Raw genomic sequence first — 23,786 nt, forward strand, 5'->3', positions numbered from 1 at the left:
TTTGTTGAGACCCACGTCTCCTTTCTTGCAATGTCCAAGAAGTGGTTATTACCCACTTTGTGACCAGTGCAAATTGTGAATTCTCTGTATTAAAGAAAGATAGGTTTTCAAACCAAAAATCTTATTGACAAACAAGTTTATTGTTTATACAAGGAACAAACCTGGCTCGATCATCTTCAAGCAACTCTTTAAATGCCTTGAACTCTTCTTCATCCAACTGGGGGAGAGGTGTGTAAGCAGGTTACTTGGTTCTGCTCTTAAACAGAGCACTAATCATGGGATCTACGCTATACTCCGCTGTGTCGAGGAAGCGAGAGCACCTAGGAACACGCTTATCCGGAAGCGGCTGACGGATATTGGTCCTCTCTTGAACAAAATAAGCAGGTGATGATGCAACAATCGAGGATAAATTGCGGTATTTAACCTCATCAAAGGCAAAATCCTTGTGCGTGTCGGGAATAACATGTCATAATAATAGTATTCCAAACCGAAAACAGGTTACTCAATGAATATATAAGAATATAGGAATTGGATGAGGAACATTCCGGTCTTCATAATTCTAAACCTGAGCTATTGGTGTTACTAGTGAACAAGGAGTCAGCGTAGGCGAACCAGCAATTATTTCTTCCTCAAACAATTTTTCTTGAGTCTCTATAACAGTGGGGTTGGGAATGTTTGGAATACGAGAGGTAGTCTCCTTTGTATGGATTATTTGTGTTTTTAAAACCAGTGTAAGAGCTTCAGAAATGTATGATTGATTAGGACATCAAAGAACTGGATACAACGAATATTGTCAAAGTATTACCTAAGCAAATATATCATCCTCAACGGCTTCGCTCTCTGGATCTTTTGCATTGGCGGTTGGAATAGGAGAGGAAGAAATCTCTGTAGTAATTTTCTATATTGTCCAACAAACACATAAGATGAACAGCAATGGGAAATTAATACAACAAGACATAAGAGGGTCGTCAATACTTTTTAAGTAATACCTCTAAAATACTCTTTGCAGACCCATAAAGATCCCACACACCATCAGAGGCTTCTAAATTCACATTTTGTCCACCATCTCTACGAATGTGGTCGTCATCTTCATCTGGCCAAGAGAGATCTCCGTTCACTGCTTCTGACTGGTATAGTGTGTATTCCACTGATAACTGTAAAATTCATAAAACAAAATTACTAGGTAAACTATGCATCAAATGAATGTATCCATCACTCTAAAACTTAACTATACCAGTATATATAAACAGTATTTAATGTTACTTACATTAGCAGCGTTTTCAACGTCAATAACATCTTACTCCCGGAGAAAGATGGTGCGACCAAGATCAACTGCAGGCCTTTGGATAAAATTTCTGAAATATGTAGGCTCTTTAATCCTACTACAAAGAGCATGAACGGAGTTGAGGACTTGGAGTTGAAGTGCAAGACGAAACCCGTATTAGCAACTGCTTCTTTTTTAGATAGCTGGCTCTTGAGTTCTGCAATAGGATATGTTTCCCCAGCGGAAGGGCCAAACCTTTCCATTGTTGATTCAAAAGCTACTCTCCCCCATGGGTAGCTCATAAAGAATTCCAAATCATGAAGCATCTCGACAAATGGGCCACTTACCCGATGTTGTTTTGTGTTGCTGCAAACAACAATCCCATCAATCAAGACTATTAATGCGAGACTCAGCATCTTCCATGTCGAGAATCACTTTCGAGACTCAGCATTAACATCTCCCCTTAGCATGTCAATAACATCCATGACTGTCATTACACACTTCTCCCCAAATAGACGATTCCAAACAGACAGATATGCAGGATCTTGGTGATCTTCCTTCTCAAAATTCCTTGGAAACTTATCACAATTCAGGCCAGTTGTGATTTGGAATTCCCGGAGAGAGAAGCGGAGTGGAAACCCTCAATATACAATCCACAATTCATGCTTCCGTTGTGTCAAAAATTGTGTAGCAAGCATCGCGTGAATCAACTTTGCAGAATGAGAACACCTTGCAACAGGCAGTTCAAACAATTTTTTGAACTAGGAACTAAGCAGCACATCCCAAGTCTTGAAGCCCTCCAATAGTTCCACCAGCGTGCCAAGATATTCCGGCTTCGAGTATATGTTGAGGCGAGCTTTATCTAGAAATCTATCGGGTTCGAGGATTCATCGACCAGGAGTTATAATCGTCGACGGGGTCCGAGAATTCGTCGACCAGTGCGAGGATTGGTCGAGGATTCGTCGACTAGGTGTTGGAATCATCGACCGGTACGGAGAACTCGTTGACCAGGATGGCGGAATCCTCAACCAGGACGAGAGATGGTCGAGGAAAATCTATCGTGTTCGAGGATTCATCGACCAGGGGTTGAAATCGTCAACCAGATCCGAGAATTCGTCGATCAAAACGAGGAGTAGTTGAGGATTCGTCGACCAGGTGTTGGAATCGTCGACCGGTACCGAGAATTCGTCGATCAGGACGGCGGAATCCTCGACCAGTGCGAGGAATGGTCGAGGAAAATCTATCGGGGTTGAGGAGTCATCGACCAGGAGTTGAAATTGTCGACCGGGTCTGAGAATTCGTCGACCAGGACAAGGAGTGGTCGAGGATTCGTCGACCAGGTGTTGGAATCGTTGTTCGGTACCGAGAATTCTTCGACCAGAACGGCGGAATCCTCGACCAGTACGAGGAATGGTCGAGGAGAATCTATCGGGTTCGAGGATTCATCGACCAGGAATTGAAATCGTCGACCGGGTCCGAGAATTCGACGACCAGGACAAGGAGTGGTCGAGGATTCATCGACTATGTGTTGGAATCGTCGACCGGTACTGAGAATTCGTCAACCAGGACGGCGGAATCCTCGACTAGGACGAAGAATGGTCGAAGTAAATCTATCGTGTTCGAGGATTCATCGACTAGGGGTTGAAATCATCGCCCAGGGATGCAGAATCCTCGACTGGGTCCAAAATTCGTCGACCAGGACGGCCGGATGTCTGACAAAAAAAAAAGTTATCGAATAACTTTCGAAAATCATCGGATGTGATTCAATGTTTTGTGATCGAAACTTTTAAAACACATCGATAAAGAGTTTAGGATGTCCAGTTTGCATCAAATTTGCCCACGGAGCCCCAGCTAGACCATGAAAATCCGATGTTGTATCAAGTCAAATGACCTAGCTAGAGGTGTCGGAAAATTACGTAAATTTACCAGAACATAGGATTCACTATCCTTATGAAGCATGCCAAAAACAATTTTCAAATTCCAAGTATTTTTAATTTTTTGGCACCGGTGTCACCTCAGAAATTTCAATGTTTGTTGGTGCCAAGTCGGAAAAAGGATATAAAGCTATATAGGGGGTGGGTGTTGAGGGAGTCTGGGCAGTCCATGGGAACCCCCTTACTCGGTTCGGACTTGGGTAGCGATCGAGGGATACTATCGGATACCGACACGAGGAATGACCGACCAACCGTCCGACCAACCGACCGTCCGACTGACTGTCCGACCGACTATCGACTTTTCCGACAATCGGCTTTTTTGCCTTTTTTGAGTTTTACAGCAGTTTTCAGACAAAAATTGATGAATCGTCGAGGAGAATGGGCTTGCCTAGCGTGGGCTACCATTAATTCTTCGAGGCGTTAAGGTGGCGGTGGTATAAAAGTGTCGGAGTTTTTTCTGCAATTCTCAGACAAAAATTGTTGAGTGGTCGAGAAGAATGGGCATGTCATGTGTCGGCTGACATGGATTCTTCGAGGCCTAGGGTTGGCGGTATATAACTTTTGCGCATGATATTACCGAGATGTCCCCACGGGCATCGTTTCACCTCGTCGCCGAAGAGAATGGGCGTGTCATGCATGAGCTGACATGGATTCTCCTAGGCCGTTTGGGTGGCGGTATAATCATCTTGCGCACGAAATACCGAGATGTCCCCATGGGCATCGATTCCATTCGCCTAGGTTGAATGGGCGTGCTTTGTTGGAAAGCATGGATCCGCCTAGGCTGTCACGGTTGTGGGCGAGGTGTGAGTATCGCCCATGGGCAATAATTTTGAGTAGCACTTCATAATACTCGGACTGGAGCGATTGGAATCTTCGATTAAGGTGCTTTCTTCTTCGTCATTTCTCTGAGATTTCGGACCCAAGAGAGAAAAAAACTGTAAAACAGTTGTCTGAGGGAAGAGAAATATGAAGCGTCAACAGGGAAACCTCGATTTCGGTTTCAGTGGCATTAATCGTAAATATGTGTGCTTCAGAGTGGCAAAATGGGTCTCACAAAAAAATATACAGTAACGACCTGTAGTACAAACAAGATATTAAATAGTAACTGTACTAATTTTCTAATTATTTTCCAGAAACGTATTAGTTCTCAAACAAACTCTATAATTAACTGAAGTATTTTTCTTCCAACAAAAAAAAGTTAGATATTAAACGACAAAATAAAAAATAAATGATGTATTTTTTGGGTTTTTCCCCTTTATCAAAGAACCCATTTATTCACCCCCTTTTGATGACCAATTAGAATTTGACATGTCATCTGATTAAGAAAATTAAAATAATTAATAATATCAATATAAAATAATTAAATTAAATCATTAAAAACTCATTCTTTTGTAAATCCAAACTAATAGATAATCTCGTTTGATTACAAAATCTAAACCCTAATTCTCATTTGTAAACCCAAACCGCCATTTAAACTCATTTAACCGTAAAAAACTAAACCCTAATCGTACTTTCTAAACCCAAACCGACATTTAAACTCGTTTAATTGTAAAATCTAAATCCGTTTCTAAACCCAAACTAATATTTAACCTCGTTTAATCATAAAATCTAAAGCAAAATCGTACTTTCTAAAGCCAAACTAATATTTAATTTCGTTTAATTGTAAAATTTAAAATCTGTTTATAAAGCCAAACCGATATTTAACCTTGTTTAATTATAATAATTAAATCAGACCTTTTCTAATAAATCCAAACCGATAAGTAATTTCGTTTTAGTGGTAAATTAGATTTTATAATTAATTTTTTTATTATTATTATTAGGTGTCAGATTCTAATTGGCTAAAATAAAAGGGGTGAATGAATGGGTTCACCCCTTAGGGGGTGAACCCAAGTATTTTTCTTTATCAAATAAGTCGGAGGTCTAAAATCAAAATAAAAGAATGATTTGAAAAATAAAATAAACAAGCTAAGAGTACAAAAAATAATTTTAGAACCGAACTTATAGTCTTACCTCAAAAATCCATTGTTGTTGGTATAAGGTTAAACTGCAAAAAAGCAGGAAATCAAATTACAGATTTTGGCAGAAACATATGGCATTTCGATTTTAGCGGAGAATGCGGGTTTACGATTTTAGCTAAAAACAAGGTTTTGCGATTTTAGCGGAATTTAGTTTTAATGTATTTAATCGTTTACTCTTTTATTTTAGCGATTAATGTAACATTCACCCCGCCTTATAGGCCAAGACGGCATGTTATTCATCTGATATTGCCAAAACATTTTCTTTAAACTTCACACAAGAACAAAATATTGCACATAACTCTTCACGCTTACTAACCTGAGGAAAATGGGAAAAATGGGGTGAGTAAAGAATACATTCATATGACAACACACTTTTTAAACATAGAACACTTTTTAAAGCTATACAACCATCATCACTTTTTATTCAACTCCGCCTTATAGGCCAAGACGGCATGTTATTCAACTCTGCCCACTGAAACATAGAATACTTTTTAAAGCTATACAACCATCATCATAACATATAAACTTAGACACAAGCAAACAACCGAACATGCTTTAACTTCTAACAATTCATTCATAACAACCATCTTATCTATAATAATATAAACATACACATCGTTAGGTCTAGTCATCCTTGTGATGACTAGAACCGTATGAGTGGAGGCTGGCCCTCGTGGCTCAGACACTCCCATTTCGGGCTCATCAACCGTTCTTGACCAGTTGATAACCCGTCAGTCTATCACTCTCCATATTACTAGGGAGACCACAGCCCATAGCTTGATTCTCCCAATCATTCATACAAACATACATAATCATCATAGTTACATACTTATACTTAACCTTCCCATACATAATATTTCATAGTTAAACATTATCACCATACATATCAATCAATAATCATCAAATCATATCATCACATAATCTTATCCTATGCAATAAGATCTAGCCTACATATCATGAGTTAGGAAGCATAACAAAAGAAAATGATACCATGCTTCGCAAATACCACCCTCACCTTAGTCTAGTCAAATATGACAACACACTTCTCCTTCTTTCACATTTAGACAAACTTATTATCTCAATTGCGACCACATGCTCTTAAGCTCTATCTTGAATCTCCTTCGACCAGGACCTCAATACATGAGTTATGAAAGCTCCTGCAAAGCTTCAGCTCCAACCGAGCTCGTTTGCGCCATCAAACAATAAAACTCGTTACGATTTATTCTATATAAATCTGCCTCGGAAATATGCGCATAAGTCAAAGACTAACCGTTAGAAACGTAATCCCACTGTTTATTATGTAGCCAGTATTATCATGAATAACTCCACAAAGTTTCATCCCGATCAGACTTCACATGAATCTCTCCCGTGTTTCTGAAGATACTGCATTAGACCTGATTTCTAGGTTTCTACAACTTGAGATGTTTCTGTGCAGAACTTTCAAGGTCAATTCCGGATAGATATTAGATCCGATTGACAAGGTGTCAGCTACTCTGAGTTCCTTGAAGCGAGATATTTCCATAGAGGTCTTGATATTGAACTAATTCTTTCTGGTTCATCGGAAAAATGCATCACAAAACCAGTAGCCACGTAGTGTTCTGCATTTATACTTCGGCACAGATTTTGACAGCTTTTCCAGTTACTTGTCCAGAAAGAAATACTCATAACTTCTTGAATATAACCCCGATTAAAAGTTCGTATTGCTATGGATTCTTGGGAACGTAATCTTTCCATCGATGCTTTTTTCTGATCTGAATCTCTCTGGTGTGTTGGGAATTCTCCCTACAAGACGCCCTCCTGAAACTGTTTTGCCTCCTTCCTCTTGACTTCTATTTTTGCTTTGATCGGGTCCGATCTTCTTCTGTCACCACTTCTCCTTACTATCACAACCAATTCTCCCTTTTCTAATGATCTACCCTTGGTGGTGATGGTGATCGATTTACCTCAGTGACGTCTCCTCCATCTCCTCTTTCATCTTCTCCGTTGCAACCAATTCTCTTCTCATCCTTATCTTCTCTTTGGAGTCATATCATGTCATCTTTGTTAGATCAAGTTCCATTTCACCATTTGTGGTTCAGATCTCTCTCTCACATCTCTCCACGTATGATTTATCAACATGACGAAAACAAAACGGTTGCTCACGATCTCTTCCTTCTTTTTATGAACGAATATAACTTCTCAAGTCTCAATGATTAAAGTGTTGGTGTGCTCATAGGTTTAGGTTTCACATTTTCCGTTGACGGCTTCCATGAAGAGGGTGATACAAACACCAATATATATGTACACTTACAAAACCCTTGTTGTTAGGCATCAAAAAGAGATTGGGTTATTCATGGGCTATATCATAATGTCAAAAATAAATTGACCCAAATATGTGGGAGTGGGGTGTTACAGAAGTGAGAATTCATTTTGATCTCTAGAGGAAGCTTTGTTCTCCACAGATTACTTGGCGTAGCAGGTCAACATATTTTTATTGATATTAGGCAATGCAGAAACTAAATGTGTGGGTTTGGATACAACAAGTTAAAAATTTTAATGAGAAGATCAACATATTCAGTTTGCTTTTATCATATCCAATGACCATCGTTTTCTTATTATTATTTAATGGAGATGCCACGGAAACACTCTCAGCCATGGGTACCTTACTCTACAACTTGGAAGGTGTACGACACAGACTAACCCTTCTGCTTTCGTCTACATCCAAGATCAAGACTCGGTTAGGAGGCAGGGGTATCCATGAGTTAGTAGGGACACATAAAGGGTCAGACTTTGTGAGGTAAATGAAGAGATCGCTCATGTCTTGAGTGTAAACAGCATTTGCTTCTTCGTCTAGCTTGAACACCATTAAAGCTTTTGTTTTCAATTTCCCAATACCCTTGATGATCTTTCTAGAGGATTTTTTATACCACTTAACCAAGAACATTTCAGTGGTGGTTCTTAACCAAGTGTTCGCTCCTGCAGCTCGCGTTCGGTCTTAGTCAGTTTGGAAATGTTTTGGTACCGCAGCCTCTGAAACTTGGGATTTGGTTTAGCATTGTGGAGATCCCATGATCCAATGAGGTGGCCTCCGGATCCAGGTATGCGAAACATGCCATTCTTGGAAAACAGAACCGAAAAAGAGAAGAAGCAGGGGTTTTTAATTTTGATATTGGTCCACTTGGAGTGGCCTTCATCGGGTCTGCAAAGCTGAGTTGAGGTACCAAGAACTTGATAGCCACAACACAGTCGTCTTCCTCGGGAGAAGATGAGGACATGGCCACGTTGGTGAGAATTTGGGTTTGAGAATGAGGCAGCTTTACAAGTGGAGGCAGCGGAATGTGTTTCGGTTCAGATGTCAACCCTACCAAGTTTGGAGACGCAAAACTTGATGAGAAAGCCAAACTTTTTTAGTGAATTAGCACAGAAACCGAAGAAACCGGGTTGGGGCGGATTAGGGTTTTGGGAAATTACTTTATTGGATAGAGGTTTAGTAAACCCGTGGGTATCGGATCGGTCCGGGGATTACCCGTTACCCAAACAAGGTACCCAAAAATCCAAATATAAATTTAATCCAAAAATATTAATTATATTTAATCTTAATATAATCTATTTATCTAAGATTATAATTATAAATCTAAATATGTCAATTAATTTTAGACCTAAATATCCAAAACAACTAATCTATTTAGAAATGATTTGTTATGTTTGTTAAATTTTAGTAAAATATATTCAAATATAACTAAATTTTATTGCTTTTTTTAAGGTTTTTTTATTTGGGTACCCGCTATCAACATACAACATACCCGTTTCCTTTTTTTGGGTATTTTTAGGGCCTGAAGTTTTTACCCAAACCGACCCGAACCCGGTTAGATTTGACCCGGACCAAAACCGAATATTTAAAATTATCCTATTGGATAGTAAATTTTACCTATTAAACCCGAACCCGAATGGGTTCTACCTGAACCCGAATGGGTTACCCATATGTTGAGCCCTATGTGTATGTATATATTGGAGCAAATACATCAATTTTTTTTTGTATACTTTTTATGAACGTTCACACGTTATAATTAGTCGTATTAGTTATTATTCTTTATTTTCTGTTGTATATAACGGATAAAGTTGTATATATACAATCTCAAACAAATATCTTATTGCATCATTTCAAGTATATTATAATTTTATGAAGAAGTATTGAAATAACATGTCTAACATAATCATAAAATTTAAAATTCATTATATATACAAGAAACGATTTGTATAAAACTAACAGTTTCGACTCTTTTCCGATTATACTCTCTGATCCAATCATATTTTTTTTTTGATGAAGTGAGGGAGAGTGTCTCCCGTTTTATTAAAAAAAAATAACAATTACACTACAACATGTCGTGAGCTTGCAGCGCCACTAGTATCAGCAGCCGAGATCGAACATACGCAATCCGGCAAAAAATCAAAATAATGAAAACCTACGGAAAGAGAAAACGCATAGTTCGCCAAACCGTCGGCAAGACGATTCGCCTCCCTATACACATGAACAATGCGGACAATCTAGTCCTTCGAAATGAAGCCATAGCACAAGCGTACTAGGAATGACAATGGGTGAGACTCACTAACCCCTGTCCGTAAAAACCCGACAACAATCTCCTAGTCAACCTCCAAAACCACTCTCGAAGCCTTCTTCTTCCATGCCAAATACAGCCCATAATACACTCCCCAAAGTTCCGCAAGAGGAGCAGAACGTATCCCCAAATTCACGGCGAACCCGCCACACCAAGTACCTGCGTGATCCCGGATTACCCCCCTGCTGCCGCTAACCCCGGATTTCCTTTCGACGCGCCATCCGTATTCAACTTCAGCCACTCCTTCCCCGGTGGTATCAACGAAATGAGCCTCTCAATCCGAGCTCCAAGTTGTTTCTGCCCTCTCCAAATGTGATGCGCCTCAAAAACCTCCCGCGATGAGTTCTTAACAAACCGCACTCTATCTCTACATCTCCCATTATTACCAAACACATTCCCACATCTCCACTTTCAACCCCACCAAGCAGCTACAGAAAACATTGTCGACCATGGGCACCCACCAGCTACCCCACTGTCTCCTAAGTTTCCATAGAGCCACTCCAACAGAGATTGTAAGAAGAACATACCTTGCTTTCTTGGAGGAACCAGACGAGTCCAGATTCCCACCATTGCGGGGCAGTCCCTTAGAATATGCAGAATGGTCTCATCCCCACCCTTACACACTTGACAAACTCTTGTATCACTGAGATGTCTTCGCTGCCTTTCAACATTTGTCATGACTACCTGGTTTGCGACTAACCAGAGAAAGATTCGCACTCTTTCTGTTGTTACCACTCGCCAAATCCGGCCAAACAAACTGCTCACATCTTGCTGTTGTGACGTATCCCGTGTCAGACAAGAGTATGCAGACTTCACCGTGAAATTACCATCCGCATTATCTCGCCACGAGAGCCGATCCTTAGCCCCTGTTACTGTATCAATTACTACTGCAGAGAGCATGAGCCGTATGTTCTCCGGGAGAAACACACTCAAGCCCGCAGCATCCCAGCCTCTCCCATTCCTCCAGAAAGCCCTTGCATTAGCATTAATCAGCTCATCTGGGACATCAATCAGAACTGACTCTAGCAGAGGGGTATTATTCAACCACTTATCAGTCCAAAAGTGAATTGTTCTCCCATCTCCAATAACCCAGCCTAACTCCACGAGCACCACTTCTCTCAGTCCCAAACTGATACTTCTCCAAGTAGCAGACCAGTTACTCTTAGCCACCGTCCAAGCTTTATCATGTGGGTCACCAACTTTGTACTTACTTCTAAAAACTCGAGCCCAAAGACTTGTCTTATCATGAAGTAGTTGCCAACCAACCTTAGCGTGTAGAGCCTTATTCATCTCCTTCACAGCTTTAATACCCAGACCACCCTCTTCCTTAGGCTTACACACTTTCTCCCATGATAGTAAATGTTGTTTTCGCTTCTTAGAGGTACTCCCCCAAATAAAATCCCGTGAAGCTTTGTCTAACTTCGTCAGAATAGAAGCAGGCAGCGCAATTGTACTCATAGAGTGAACCGATATCGATGCAAGAACTGACTTCGTTAAAGTAACCCTCCCAGCCATACTCAAGAACCTTCCTTTCCAACCGGATAGACGGGAAGAGATCTTTTCCAAAACATCACCAAAGGTATCCTTATTAATCCGCTTTTGAAGGATAGGCATACCAAGATATTTCCCCAGCTCCCGTGTAGACTGGATACCACTCTCCGTGCTTATCTGTCTTATGAGATCTCGATGAACATTCTCAGAGAAAAAAATCTTGGACTTCTCTAAACTCACCTTTTGCCCTGAAGCCACACAAAACCTTTCAAGCACCCTCCTGATTATCCTTGTTTGAGCAACCGAAGCTTCCGCAAAGAGGATTAAATCATCCGCAAAACAGATGTGTGACAATTTTGGTCCCCCACGCGAAAGGCTTATAGGTTTCCACTTCTTCTCAGCCACAGCAAACTCTATCAGATGGCAGAGACGTTCCATACACATTACAAACAAATATGGTAAAAGAGGATCACCTTGACGGAGCCCTCTCAAAGGTGTAAAGGGTTGTGTTCTTTCCCCATTCCAAAGAACATTCATTGATGGACACGACAAGCATTGCATTATCCATTTGATCCACTGTTCTGGTAGTCTCGCTGCCTTCAACGTATCTTCTAGAAAGTCCCACCGGATTCTATCATAAGCTTTTTCCAAATCCAGCTTCAATAACATCCAGCCTACTTTGCCTTTCTTTCTTCGCATCGAATGAACAGCCTCCTGAACAACAACGATATTATCTGTGCTTAGACGACCTGGTATAAAGCTAGCTTGGGCTGGACCAATCAACATTGGCATCACTCGCTTTAATCTCATCACCATAGCCTTTGTTATAGTTTTAAACAGCACATTGCATAGGCTTATGGGCCTGAACTGAGTAATCTTCTCAGGTTTTTCCACTTTTGCTATCAAGACCAAGAGTGCATCATTCATCTCACGCGGCAGTTGTCCTGTCTCAAAAAACTTCAGTACACAGCTCACAACTGAGGGTCCCACAATGTCCCAACAATGCTGATAGAAAACTGTTTGAAAACCATCGGGTCCCGGAGCTTTATATTTCCCCATACTTCTCACTGAATCTTCAACTTCTTTGGCAGAGAATTGCTTGTCCAAGTTCCCCAGCTCCTCGCGAGTCAGCCTTGAAAAACCCTCACTAGGCAGTTTCTCAACAACCAAATCAATATCATCCATAGAGTACAATCGTCTGTAATAACTTACTGCCAAGTTTTCTAGCTCCTGAGAATCTTGAATCCATCTACCATCATCATCTGGCAGAGCTTCTATCCTGTTTCGACGACGCCGGATAATTGTTGAGGTATGGAAATACGTAGTATTTCTATCTCCTAATGCAATCCATTTCTCTCGGGACTTTTGGAACCAAAGCACTTCCTCCTGCTCTAGCACCAACTCAAAATCCTTCAGAAGAAAGGCTTCATCTCGAGCATAGCGTCAGTTTGTGAGATTTCCAACGAGTCCTGAACCTCTTTGATTTCTTTTGCTAATGAGTCTTTCCGTTTCTGCACATCTCCAAAGACCTCATTATTCCACTTCTTCAATTTCACCCGCAACGCCTTCAGTGCTTCAGGGGTCGTTAAGTCCTTCTGCCAAGAAGTTGTCAGCATCTCCTTAAAGCTATCGTGAGATAACCAAGCTGCCTCAAAACGAAATGGCCTTCTACTTGGATTACCTCTCATCTCCGGACTCAGTTGTACATATACTGGGGCATGATCTAAGGTCTGAGGAGAAGAAAGGCAGATGTGAAACACTTGCTTCCTGCCATCTCAACCTTGTGTGAGCACTGCAAAGAACCCTATCCAACCGCTTAGCAATATAAGTTTGCGCCACTCTGCCCCTCCGCCACCTGAATTTGTTGCCATTGAACCCCATATCTATCAACGCCATCTCATTTATCCAGTTTCCGAACTCCAATGAATCCGCAAACCAATCATATTTAATCTCAATTATAGAAAACCTTAACAAACTGCATAAATCAAAATATTTCAAAAGATTTCGAAAATATTAAATCATTTTTCAGATTCAAATATTTTACGGGTGAAACATATTTTTACACAAAATAAACATAAACTAAAATAAATAAAAACATTAATTACATACTTTTTTTGTTGTATACAAACAAATATTAAATCTCAATAATTTTACATAATAATTTATTTTAATGGTTTTATTCCGCACATAATGCGAGTTATTATCTGATTGGTGTTTAATTTCTCATTAGATAGTTTTGGCGTTTTTGGGTTATGATTAGGATTGTGTCATGGCCTATATATAATAGAAGAGATCTTTATGCTAATGATAACCCAACTTTTGCAAAATTAACATTGTTTAAATTTTTTGTTTGAGGAAATATTACTTTATAATTTGTTATCTTCCCTTTTCCTGGAAGTATTTAGCTCTGCTAGGTCATACAACGTGACTTCTACGGAAAAAGAAAACTCTGATTCATGGAGGAAGAAGGCACTCTAATACAAGGAGATGGCTCCTACGGCCTTTACATCAGAGAACAATCAACATCTAGCATCCCACTAGTTCTGGTGACTGAAAATCAAAATAAGTCTTTTTATAAACTTGCAATGGAAGCAGGAGTTCCTGAAATCAGCATACATATGCCTGCAATTTGCCGTATCTGTTTCGATGAGGATGTCAAAGCTGAGCAGATGTATTCTGTTGCTTTATGTGGTCACCAATTCTGTGTGGATTGCGTTAAACAACATATAGAATCGAGGCTACTCGAGGGATGTGTACCGAGATGTCCTCATGATCAATGCGAGTATAAGCTAACATTTAGAAGCTGTGCTAATCTTTTGACACCTAAAACTAAAAGCGATGTGGGAACAAAGGATTGCAGAGGAATTTATTTTTGTGTCAGACAGAGTTTATTGCCCTAACCCGAGGTGCTCGGCTTTAATGTCGGTAACAGAGCTCTATATATCTTCTACTCAAGACACTCAAGTTAGGAGATGTTGTGTCAAATGCGGTGAACCCTTTTGCATCAACTGCAAAGTTCCATGGCATAGTGACTTGTCATGCGGTGATTACAAGAGGTTGGGTTCAAATCCTAGTGCAAATGATATGAAGCTAAAATTTTTAGCAAATCAGAAATTGTGGCGTCAATGTGGAAATTGCAAACACATGATCGAACGTTCGGAAGGATGCATCAAATTAACTTGCAGATTTTCATTACATTCTCTAGCTCTTTAAAACAAATTTGATTATGTTTCTCTCGCAATTAATAACATTGTTATAATGTTTATGCATGGTTGATGAATAGGTGTGGCTATTCGTTTTGCTACACATGTGGTGCCGAATGGAAGCAAGGAGGTTGCACTCACCGCTTAGCAGCACGCCGAGCAGCAATCGGTACTTTTATCTTAGTTGTTATTGCCGTTTTAATAATTGATCTATGTTTTATGGTTAACGCTAGACTTAAAGTAGTTTAGTAATCAGTTTTTTTTACATTGTTCATGTTGAATACTAATAATTAAACATTATCAATAGTTTAAAAAACAATGGTGAAGCATATCATAAAAAAGAAAGAAAAATATGACGAGTGAAATAACAAAGAGAGATCTTTATTGTTGTAGAATGTAGAAAATCTTCTTCTTTCACTCTTCATGAGCAAGAGGAACAGCTTGAGCCTACAAGAGAAATAAGAGACTTTGAGATATTACTGCACCAGAGACAACAACACTAAGAAGGGTCTAATAAAGTGTGGTAAGAAGAGAGAGTGTATACCAGTGGGCGGTACTTCAGTGCGTAGAACATCTCAAGGTATCGACGACTCTCAAGACGGTCAAGGTTCGAGACATGTTTCCAAAAGCCGTAGACACCAGTCAATGTCAAGAGCCTCTGTGAGTATATTTGCCAAGTATATCTACAAAACCCCACGACAAGATTGTTAAAAACATTCAAACTATAAAAAAGAAGAACACACTTATAGTTTTATACTTACTTCTCCTGGATCCTCTCAAGTCCTCCCAATGAGATCTGATCCCAGTGAGATGGGTCATGCTTACACTTGGTGAAGAAATCAGCAAGACTCTCAGCTGCCTTGTCACCATGATATGGATCAATGTGGAAACCAGATTTTCCATGCACAATGATCTCAGCAGGACCGCCATTACAAGTAGCGAAAGTCGGTAACCCACAGGTCATAGCCTCAACAACAGTCAACCCAAAGGCTTCATAAAGAGCAGGCTGCACAAATGCACCTTTAGTGTCACATATGTAACGGTAAAGCTCACCGTTTCTCACTCTGTTCATCTGTGAAGAGATCCATCGGAATTGCCCGTTGAGTTTGTATTCCTCTATCAGTTCATACATTTTCTTCATCTCGGCCTTCTCTTCGTTGTCCTGTGACTCTTTCCTCCTGTCTCCACCCACAACCACCAAGTTCACCAGTTCGCGCAAGCGAGTGTTCTTACCGTACCACTCAACAAGACCTGATAAGTTCTTTACACGGTCAAGCCTAGCCATGGTGAAAATTATTGGCTTCTTCTTGTCCTTAAGCACACATCTGTTTTCAAGTATAAGCATAAATAATGTTAGGTTTTTTTTCGTGACATATTTAAAGATCAAGATTAGTCATATAAAAGGCTTACAAGTGCTCTTCGTTTTCAACATCACTATAGAGGAGCTCCTCGATCTCTAGATGGAATGCAGTTAATCTACGCTTCTCCTCGGTGTAAGCGAAGTAGATGCTCATATCTGCTCCAGGAGAGACAATGTTGAACTTTGGATCAAACACATCAATACCGTGAACTACACGGTACAACCCGGGAAGTGTGAAAGATCTGTGGCTCTCATATTGACCAACAGTGTCCTTGCTATAAAAGAAAAGAGGTTGCTTTTAACTCAAACGTTAAACCAATGGAAATTGTAGAAAATTCTTGTTTTCTTGAGACTCAAGTCTTCTCTCTTTACCTTCCAGCAATTTCTTGGAAAGTACTTGTGATGATGAAATCTGTGTGGTTCATGGCGATAAGATCAGCCGTGAACTGGCAAGAAAAGTGATACTTCTCGTCGAGCTTCTTCCAGTAGATATCAGAATCCGGGTACTTAGTCTTCTCCAAAGCATGAGCGATGGTGCACTGTGTAATAATAAATCAAAAGATTCTTAGCTTTAGAGCAAGACAACATATTTCTCAATGGCTATGGATAGAAACAAGAGACAAACCTGAGTGACACCAAGTTTGTGTGCTAACAAGGATGCAACAAGATTACCATCACTGTAGTTTCCAATGATCAAGTCAGGCTTCCCCTGCAACTCTTTCGAGATTTCAGCGGCAACATCCTGTGAAAAAACAAGGCACATTATTCATATATTTGAGTCAAATAAGGGTGAACAAGATCCATGTTTTTGCATGAAGAAAATGGATTTATACCTCGGTAAAAGTCTCTAGATACGGCCAGACCTCAAACCTTGATATCCATTTGCGAACGATTCCTTTCTCTGTTCTAAAAGGCACACGGAGGATATCACAATACTGAGATCCGTACACTTTCTCTAGACGTTGACCACAAGTGGTTCCTGCTGCGTCAGGAAGCAGCCGAGTGATCTGTGAAAACATAAGAGAACAGTTTTAGACATCTTTGCATACACACACAAGAAGAATCACTATAAGCTTACGATTAGGATTCTCGGAGTGATGTTGAGTCCTTGTTGTTTGATGCGTTGGAGCATCTCTGTTTCGAGAGCACGAACTTGATCAAGAATGTAAACAACCTTCAAGAATATATATACGAGATTAAAGATCGATCAAGGAATGAAGAAAGAAGAAGAAATCTTCAAAATGTTTCATTACTGACCTGACCACCTGTGTCAGGGTAACCAAGAACATTGTCCTGAGCAAAGTATCCATGAGGAGAGAGGATCACAACGTTGAAAACCATTGGGATTCTTCCAAGGAAATTCTCAAGAGTACAAGGGTCAGGTGCCTCGAGAAGGTCAAGAAGAAGACGGATCATGTTAAGAACACGCTCCGCGGTGTCTCCCCAGCCTCTCTCAAGACCAATCTCCTGGAACTTGTGCTCAAACTCTGAGTAGAGTGTCTCAGGCTTCAGCTCCATTAGATATTCCTCTGCTTTTCTCAGATTGTGTTGTAGGGTGTTTAGGTTCTGGATCCTATTGTTAAGCATCAGAGTCTACACAGATGCAAAGACAAAGCGATGTTAGACTTTTGTTATTGAGACAACAAATGGAGAGGAGAGTGGCTTGTGATCAAACCTTTCCCTCGTGGGAATGGAGGCGGAGGAACTTGAGCAGCGGATGCAAGCTCTCCTTGTCATGGAAGAGCTTAGCCGAGAGATGGCGGTTGAGGAACTCAACGCCATCTCCAATGTACTTGTTGAGCGTAGGACGAGGGAATGCCGCGTTGAATGGTTCAAAGTCAAGTTCAAGAGTGAAGTTTCCATTCTTACTGCGATATAGTCATGACATTAGTTGAGTAAAAGGGCAACAAGAGAGAGAGAGACAAGATATAAAGAGGTGAAAAACGTACATTCCATCGACGAGCTCTTCCTTGAATTGAAGATATTCAGAAGCTTGAAGCTCCTCAACGACAAGATCATGGAGGTTAACTCTTACGTATTCCCAAACTCCAGGTCTTGGTCTCACAGCTAAAGCAACAAATGGTGGTAACACAATTGCCTCTTGAGCTGATCGGAGAAATTCGAAGAAAGCTCCACCTTTAAGCTTCTTCTGTGTCTCTAAAGGCATTGCCTCAAATTCAGCAATGATCTGGTGGTGTTGTAGAATGCCTTTGCCTTTGGCTTCAACCCTAAAAAAGGAGAAAGAAACAGAGTATTTAGGTTTTTTTTGTAGGTAATCTTACAAGACAAGTTAGTTAGTTTAAAGTGTTGTTGTGTTGTAATACCTTGAGAGCAAAGCAAATACTTCATTTTTCTGAGCAACAAGAGTTGCATCCAAACGCTCTCGCTGGCTGTGGACTCGCGTTATTACACGTTCTGCGTTTGCCATTTCAAACACAATCACAAAGCTTTTGAAACTGCAGAGAATAAGAAGATGAAGAAATGTAGTAAGATAATGGAGAGAGGTTAATTCAAAATGCTTGCCTATATAAGGAAAAATTGATTATGACTTATGAAAAAAGTTAGTTAAATTCCATCATACAAAAATTATCTTAACTTTTTAAAGTTAGATGATTAATTGATTATATATATTTTCCAACATAAAATATTGAAAGAATCATCTTTATTCTGTCCAATTTAAGTTTCTTTAAACATTTTGCATCCAGTATCCATTTCAAAGCAGCGGTGTTTATGGCTTCTCAAATAAGTAATGGAGGAAAAGATAAATCAAACCATGAATTAAAGTAATTCAACGAATTTTCTTTTATAGCAAAAAAAAATACAAAAGATTTCGACATATAGCTGGAAAATTCTCTGTGAAAATATTATTTTCAAAATTAGAAGACGAGTAGAACAGAATATACGCTATTGGTTTTATTTTCTGAATCATTCTAAAATATCTAAAATAAAAAAGATCTTTTTTATTTTATCACATAGATCAAGAAAAATTAATATTAATTAATAAATATAAATAAATCATTAATTTGTCTTGATGAACAAGAAATTTTTTGGTATCAAATCTTACATCTATTGTTGATTAAAAGAAATATTTTATATTTTGTGGAACGTAAAGTAGCTAAAGTAAATATATTGAAAGATTATCATATTTAACAAAAACAAAAAAATGAAAACATGATTTGTTAGCTGAAAATTTTGTAAAATATATATATATATATATTAGCGAATAACTTAAATTGTTAAATTGAATTATTTTCTTAGAAGAAGAAAAGTTTATAATGTGTTTGTTGCATGCTTTTTACGACAATGCTAATTTTATTCTTATCCTAAAGTAAATGACACTATTAAAGAATCTTTCAAAGCATATTCCCTCTAAAAAGCTTTTAATTTCCTCTTACCACCAATCAACAAAAAGTTAAATAGTTTAGTTTAGGCTAAGCGATGTTACATGTGTCGGAAAAATGTCCGAGTATATAATTCTATTTTTAGTGTTGCTAGATAAAAAAAAATGAAATCAAAAATCCATTGATTTACTTTTCCAAAAAAAAATCAATTAATTAGCAGTGAAACCTTTTTTAACCATACTCAACTAAAAATATTTGAAGGTTCTAATGTTTAGCATGTCATAAACATTCAGAGCATTAAAAATTTTCATAAACTAAACTAATCATTGAAACCTTATAACCTCTCATTATAATACATTACAAGAATAGATTACCTTAAATTGCTACGGAAAGTCACTGGCGAAGGAGGTCACTAGAAATATGTAGTGAATGAAGCGAAAGATGGAGGGAGCTATTGCAAATTTTGAGAAAAGTATGAAGAAGAGAAATGATAAGTAGTGAAGTGTGAAGAATTTGAATAGCTTTGTTGGATCATTTTATACTAGTCTCTCTTCTCTTCGACAACTTGGTTTTCTTTAATACTAATTATGCTTTGTTTAGAGAGATACAATTTTGTTTTAAGTTATAATAATTGTAAGTAGTTGGTCAATACCCACGGGTCAATACTCAATACTGATCCACAGAAAAAGAATTCTATTGGTTATCGAGTACTGCGTGTAAAACATACAATTTCTTCATTATTTTATATATAATAATTATGTCAATAAAGTAATTTAATTAACCAAGCTTCACTATTGTAATCATAATGTCAAATTTGTCAATAAACTAATAAGTAAAGTAACCAAAGAAAATAACATCAGTAAACTATGGGCATACAAAACAACGGTTTCAAGACTACCACGAGCAAGCTAGTTTTTGTTTTCTTTGTTATTTTAATTTGCTTAAGATATTAAATTTAATCAAATGGATTCAAAATTGCTTGTCACTTGTTTGTGTGTATGGGCAGTGGGGCCGTGAAGGGCTTTGTTGAAGAAACATAGTGGTAGGTTTAAAATGTTTAATATATACACAATTGTTGGATACACTTGAAATTTTAAATTCCTGGACTTACATAGTTTTAGTTACCACGTATATTTGTCCAAAAAAAAAAAAAAAAGTTACCACGTATACTTGTCACTCCTGTGTGTGACGTCTCAAGAGACTTTTGTTGAAGAACTTGAAATGGTAATCAGTAGAAAAACAAGAAAAAAAATCTATATTGTGATATTTCTGTGTTGGCTTCAAGGTATATATTTATAAAATTCGTCCTATATCACAAAGATCAGAAGAGCGTGTTACTTGTTTTGATATTTCTCAAAGAGATCTAAACTGACGAAGATGTCAGTATTATACTCGGATATAAGTAATCCGGGCAAGAATTCGCTCAGACCATTTCACCTAATACCGAACTAATAGGAGGAGATTTATCTAAATCAGCTCTGACTTAAATATCGGAGAGATACAGTGTCATACACGACCCAAATCAGGTCTTTGGACAAAAGAAAAAAAATTGGCCTATTATTATTATTTTTAATTTTGTTGTGGTTTCTAATTATAGAAATGTTATTAGATGAATACTTGCATGCAACGAGTTTTCGGCTCATACGTCAACTATTTAAAATGCGAAATCGCACCCATCTTTAGGTGTTTATGAAATTTAGAAATCAGACCAGATTCCTAAGTATTCAACAAATTGCTCTAGGTATTTAGATATTTATGAAATTGTCCCAAGTGTCTTTGGTATTTATACATTTACCCTAAATCCTATGACATTTACAAATTTTTCCAGTTCTTTTGATATTTATGTACTTGCCTATGCTTTTGAAATTTAAGAAAATGCAACTGATCTTTTGGAAATTACCAAAGTATATCTTTACAACAGTTGCAGCTAAGAATAGTAGAACAGCAAAATTAAAAATTCTTGGATTATGCAATTGAAGCTAAGTATAGTAAAACAATACATGTTCAGAAATATTTGCATTTCTGTTCTGCTTTAAGCTTTAACGACAAGACATTTTATCGGACAAAACTAAAAGCTAAAACACACAATTCAAGATTAGGAGCTGAAATGCTCAACTGGTGGTACATATAACAAATGAATCATCCCATGTAAACATGTCTTTAGAGATCAACTTCTGAGCTTACATATATTAAAAAGTCTCCAACTGAAACATTCTTAAACAAACTAGTAGAGCATATTGTTCTCTATATACTTATTAAGATAAAATATATTTGCTTACTCCATGGATAGACGTGGGACACAAAAGTCAACAAGCAGCAATGATGGCCCGAAGTCCGGCTGTGTGCCTGGTCCTATGTCCTGAGGCTGAGAGAAGCGTGCAAACCTCCTGGCCATAGCCACTTTGAGAAATACAAACTTCTTCTTGTACCATATCTTCACTGTTCCAATGGTCTTTCTTTGAATCTTCTCAACTTTAACAATGATCCCATCTCTAAGTCCAACATAGCTGGCTGGCTCACCAGAGGGACCATTCCCTACTACACACAACACAAATGAACATATAAATTATAACTATGTGGGTTATTTTTATACTGATATATTTTACCTAACAGAGCGAGAGCACTTACGTGGACTGAACACATGGAGTTTTGCTCCCACGGGTTGATGCACCAACAAGTCACGTACTTCCTCTATATTCTTAGGCTCAATCACTTATCCTTTCATGAGAACAAGAGCAGGTTTATACGATGATAGAGGCTTTGACACAGATCCAAACTGTGGCCAATCTTCTGCTTTTGGAATGCCGCCATTGTTTAACGCAAAAGCAATGTAGTTTTTGACAGTGAGCTTGAGCCTGTGTGAGCTAGCAACAACATGGTCCACCAAGTATTGAGCCGAGTACTCAGTATAGGCACTATCCAGCTTAAGTGCAAGCCTTGTAGAGCTTATCAGATCAACCACAACAATAGCAGCAGAAGAAACTTTGTCTGAAATGGAACAGATGGATGAGCAATACCGGCCCTGAGAATAATTGGGTTAGAGCAAAATAAAAAGTGGGGTCAAAATTTTTTATTGCCATACCATACAAAACAAATAATATTATTCTATTTGATATGTATATGAAAGAGACACGTAAGAGAAATAGAGAGTAAGGTAAGATTCTTATTATTTTTCTCTTTTTCTACATTTCACAATGAAACAACGTAAATATATATAGGAGGGAAAAACTTAGGGAGTAAGTGTCTTAAAGATAAGGTAACCTGGTGAGCAAAACTTATAAGTATAAGATAAGGTGATATGATCTAATCTAAAGATGGATAATCATCCATGTTTTCTAACACTTCCCCTTGAGTATCCATCACTTTTGAGGAGTTACATATTGCCTCGATAAAAACTTTAGCATGGAAAAACCTATTGGGATAAAAACCATGACAAGGGAAAAAGAGTACAGTGACGTAAAATTCTCCTCGAAAAGACCTCACAAGTCTCGTAGATGACGCATTCCAATACTTTGAACATGCTTTCTAAATGTAAAAGTTGGAAGCGCCTTTGTGAATATATCTGCTTTTGAGAACGCCACGAGATTGCAGTTCCTCCAATGGTAAAATCATATCCGGTTTGTGATCTAGACTTATGAGGGTCTGATAGATTTCATGCATCTGCAAAACCAACTAGACCAAACTCGGAGTTTCTAAGATAAAATAATTCTAAATCAATAGTACCTCGAATATACCGGAATATGTTTTTTATCCCATTCCAACGTCTTCGTGTAGGGGATGAATTGTATCTTGCAAGCAAATTAGTAGTAAAAGCAATATCTGGTCTAGTACAATTTGCAAGATATATAAATCTACCGATAGCACTCATATAAGGTACTTCGGGACCAAGAAATTCTTGTTTATCAACTTTCTCTCATCTTTCCGCCACATTAGCAATGGAGAGAATGCTACTTGTCATATCAACATATTACATTTATTGTTTAATTTAATTTACTTAAATAATGCATTAATTCTTATTTATATAAAAATTTGACATGTTTTAACTTATAATTAAATACTTTCAATTTCATTAGTTACAAACTATATCCAACTCATATATAAATTAACTTATTTAAATTTAGTTGAATAAGTTGTATAAACTTATGCATAAACATAAAATCATAAAATCAACAAATTTAATTTAATTACTGATTCTATTAAAGTTCAAAAAATGAATAATATGATATTAGAATTTAATTGATTTTTCCTCAATTAGTTTTTTTTTGTTAAATAATGTATAATGACACATGTCATTTTCTTATGTGATGATGTGACAATCATATGGAGAAAGTTGGCCAACTCTCTTCATATGAATGACACCTCATCACTTAGCATTTGCCACATCTCCACTTAATAATTAATGTAAGTTAATGGTTTATGGTAATTTATTATTTAATTGTATATATTATAAAATTTTACATAATTAATTGTATCAATAATAATTTTCTTTTATTTTGTATGTCTTTTCTTAAATTAAATTATATTGGTAAACTATTTGATGCATATAAAAGTTGATACAATTAATTAATAATAACTTACCC

General features: G+C 38.0%; 4 protein-coding genes, 2 long non-coding RNA genes and 3 pseudogenes across 10 annotated transcripts; 3 read left to right on the forward strand and 6 right to left on the reverse strand.

The window, feature by feature from the left end:
* Nucleotides 1-2,276: 2,276 nt before the first annotated feature.
* Nucleotides 2,277-3,941, forward strand: MEE38 (maternal effect embryo arrest 38; the record flags this gene model as incomplete). Its single annotated transcript, NM_114184.1, has 6 exons — nt 2,277-2,349; nt 2,420-2,512; nt 2,605-2,881; nt 3,352-3,591; nt 3,669-3,748; nt 3,817-3,941. The coding sequence occupies 6 exons, from the start codon at nt 2,277-2,279 to the stop codon at nt 3,939-3,941; spliced, it is 888 nt and encodes a 295-aa protein (NP_189902.1).
* A 1,972-nt stretch (nt 3,942-5,913) lies between these two features.
* On the forward strand, nt 5,914-6,271 carry AT3G06535. Its single transcript, NR_141259.1, has one exon. It is a non-coding gene; the product is annotated as an other RNA (long non-coding RNA).
* Nucleotides 6,165-6,382, reverse strand: AT3G06555. Its single transcript, NR_141260.1, has one exon. It is a non-coding gene; the product is annotated as an other RNA (long non-coding RNA).
* A 1,481-nt stretch (nt 6,383-7,863) lies between these two features.
* On the reverse strand, nt 7,864-8,470 carry AT3G43170 (uncharacterized protein; the record flags this gene model as incomplete). The annotated part of the gene is made up of 3 exons (NM_114185.1): nt 7,864-8,104; nt 8,218-8,281; nt 8,374-8,470. 3 exons carry the CDS (start codon nt 8,468-8,470, stop codon nt 7,864-7,866), a joined length of 402 nt encoding a protein of 133 aa, NP_189903.1.
* Nucleotides 8,471-9,603: 1,133 nt separating this feature from the next.
* Nucleotides 9,604-13,224, reverse strand: AT3G43175 (annotated as a pseudogene; the record flags this gene model as incomplete). Its single annotated transcript has 1 exon — nt 9,604-13,224.
* A 534-nt stretch (nt 13,225-13,758) lies between these two features.
* Nucleotides 13,759-14,653, forward strand: AT3G43180 (RING/U-box superfamily protein; the record flags this gene model as incomplete). Its single annotated transcript, NM_114186.1, has 3 exons — nt 13,759-14,142; nt 14,235-14,358; nt 14,586-14,653. 3 exons carry the CDS (start codon nt 13,759-13,761, stop codon nt 14,651-14,653), a joined length of 576 nt encoding a protein of 191 aa, NP_189904.1.
* Nucleotides 14,654-14,725: 72 nt separating this feature from the next.
* SUS4 (sucrose synthase 4) lies at nt 14,726-19,821 on the reverse strand. 2 transcript variants are annotated; one of them, NM_114187.5, is made up of 13 exons: nt 19,581-19,821; nt 18,190-18,321; nt 17,815-18,093; nt 17,541-17,733; nt 17,123-17,458; nt 16,944-17,039; nt 16,699-16,872; nt 16,491-16,607; nt 16,238-16,404; nt 15,916-16,140; nt 15,267-15,830; nt 15,050-15,188; nt 14,726-14,952 (listed from the first exon to the last, which is right to left on the reverse strand). In NM_114187.5, exons 2-13 carry the CDS (start codon nt 18,291-18,293, stop codon nt 14,920-14,922), a joined length of 2,427 nt encoding a protein of 808 aa, NP_566865.2. In that variant the 5' UTR covers nt 18,294-18,321; nt 19,581-19,821; the 3' UTR covers nt 14,726-14,919. The 2 variants fall into 2 exon arrangements, with proteins under 2 accessions (NP_566865.2, NP_001326640.1); NM_001339091.1 differs by lacking the exon at nt 19,581-19,821 and having other exon boundaries at nt 14,736-14,952; nt 18,190-18,380.
* A 1,495-nt stretch (nt 19,822-21,316) lies between these two features.
* Nucleotides 21,317-22,342, reverse strand: AT3G43200 (annotated as a pseudogene). Its single transcript has 2 exons — nt 21,835-22,342; nt 21,317-21,744 (listed from the first exon to the last, which is right to left on the reverse strand).
* A 389-nt stretch (nt 22,343-22,731) lies between these two features.
* AT3G43205 lies at nt 22,732-23,136 on the reverse strand (annotated as a pseudogene; the record flags this gene model as incomplete). The annotated part of the gene is made up of 1 exon: nt 22,732-23,136.
* Between the last annotated feature and the right edge of the window lie 650 nt (nt 23,137-23,786).

The sequence above is a fragment of the Arabidopsis thaliana genome, chromosome 3 (assembly GCF_000001735.4).
Source record: "Arabidopsis thaliana chromosome 3, partial sequence".
NCBI classification, from domain to species: Eukaryota; Viridiplantae; Streptophyta; class Magnoliopsida; order Brassicales; family Brassicaceae; genus Arabidopsis; species Arabidopsis thaliana.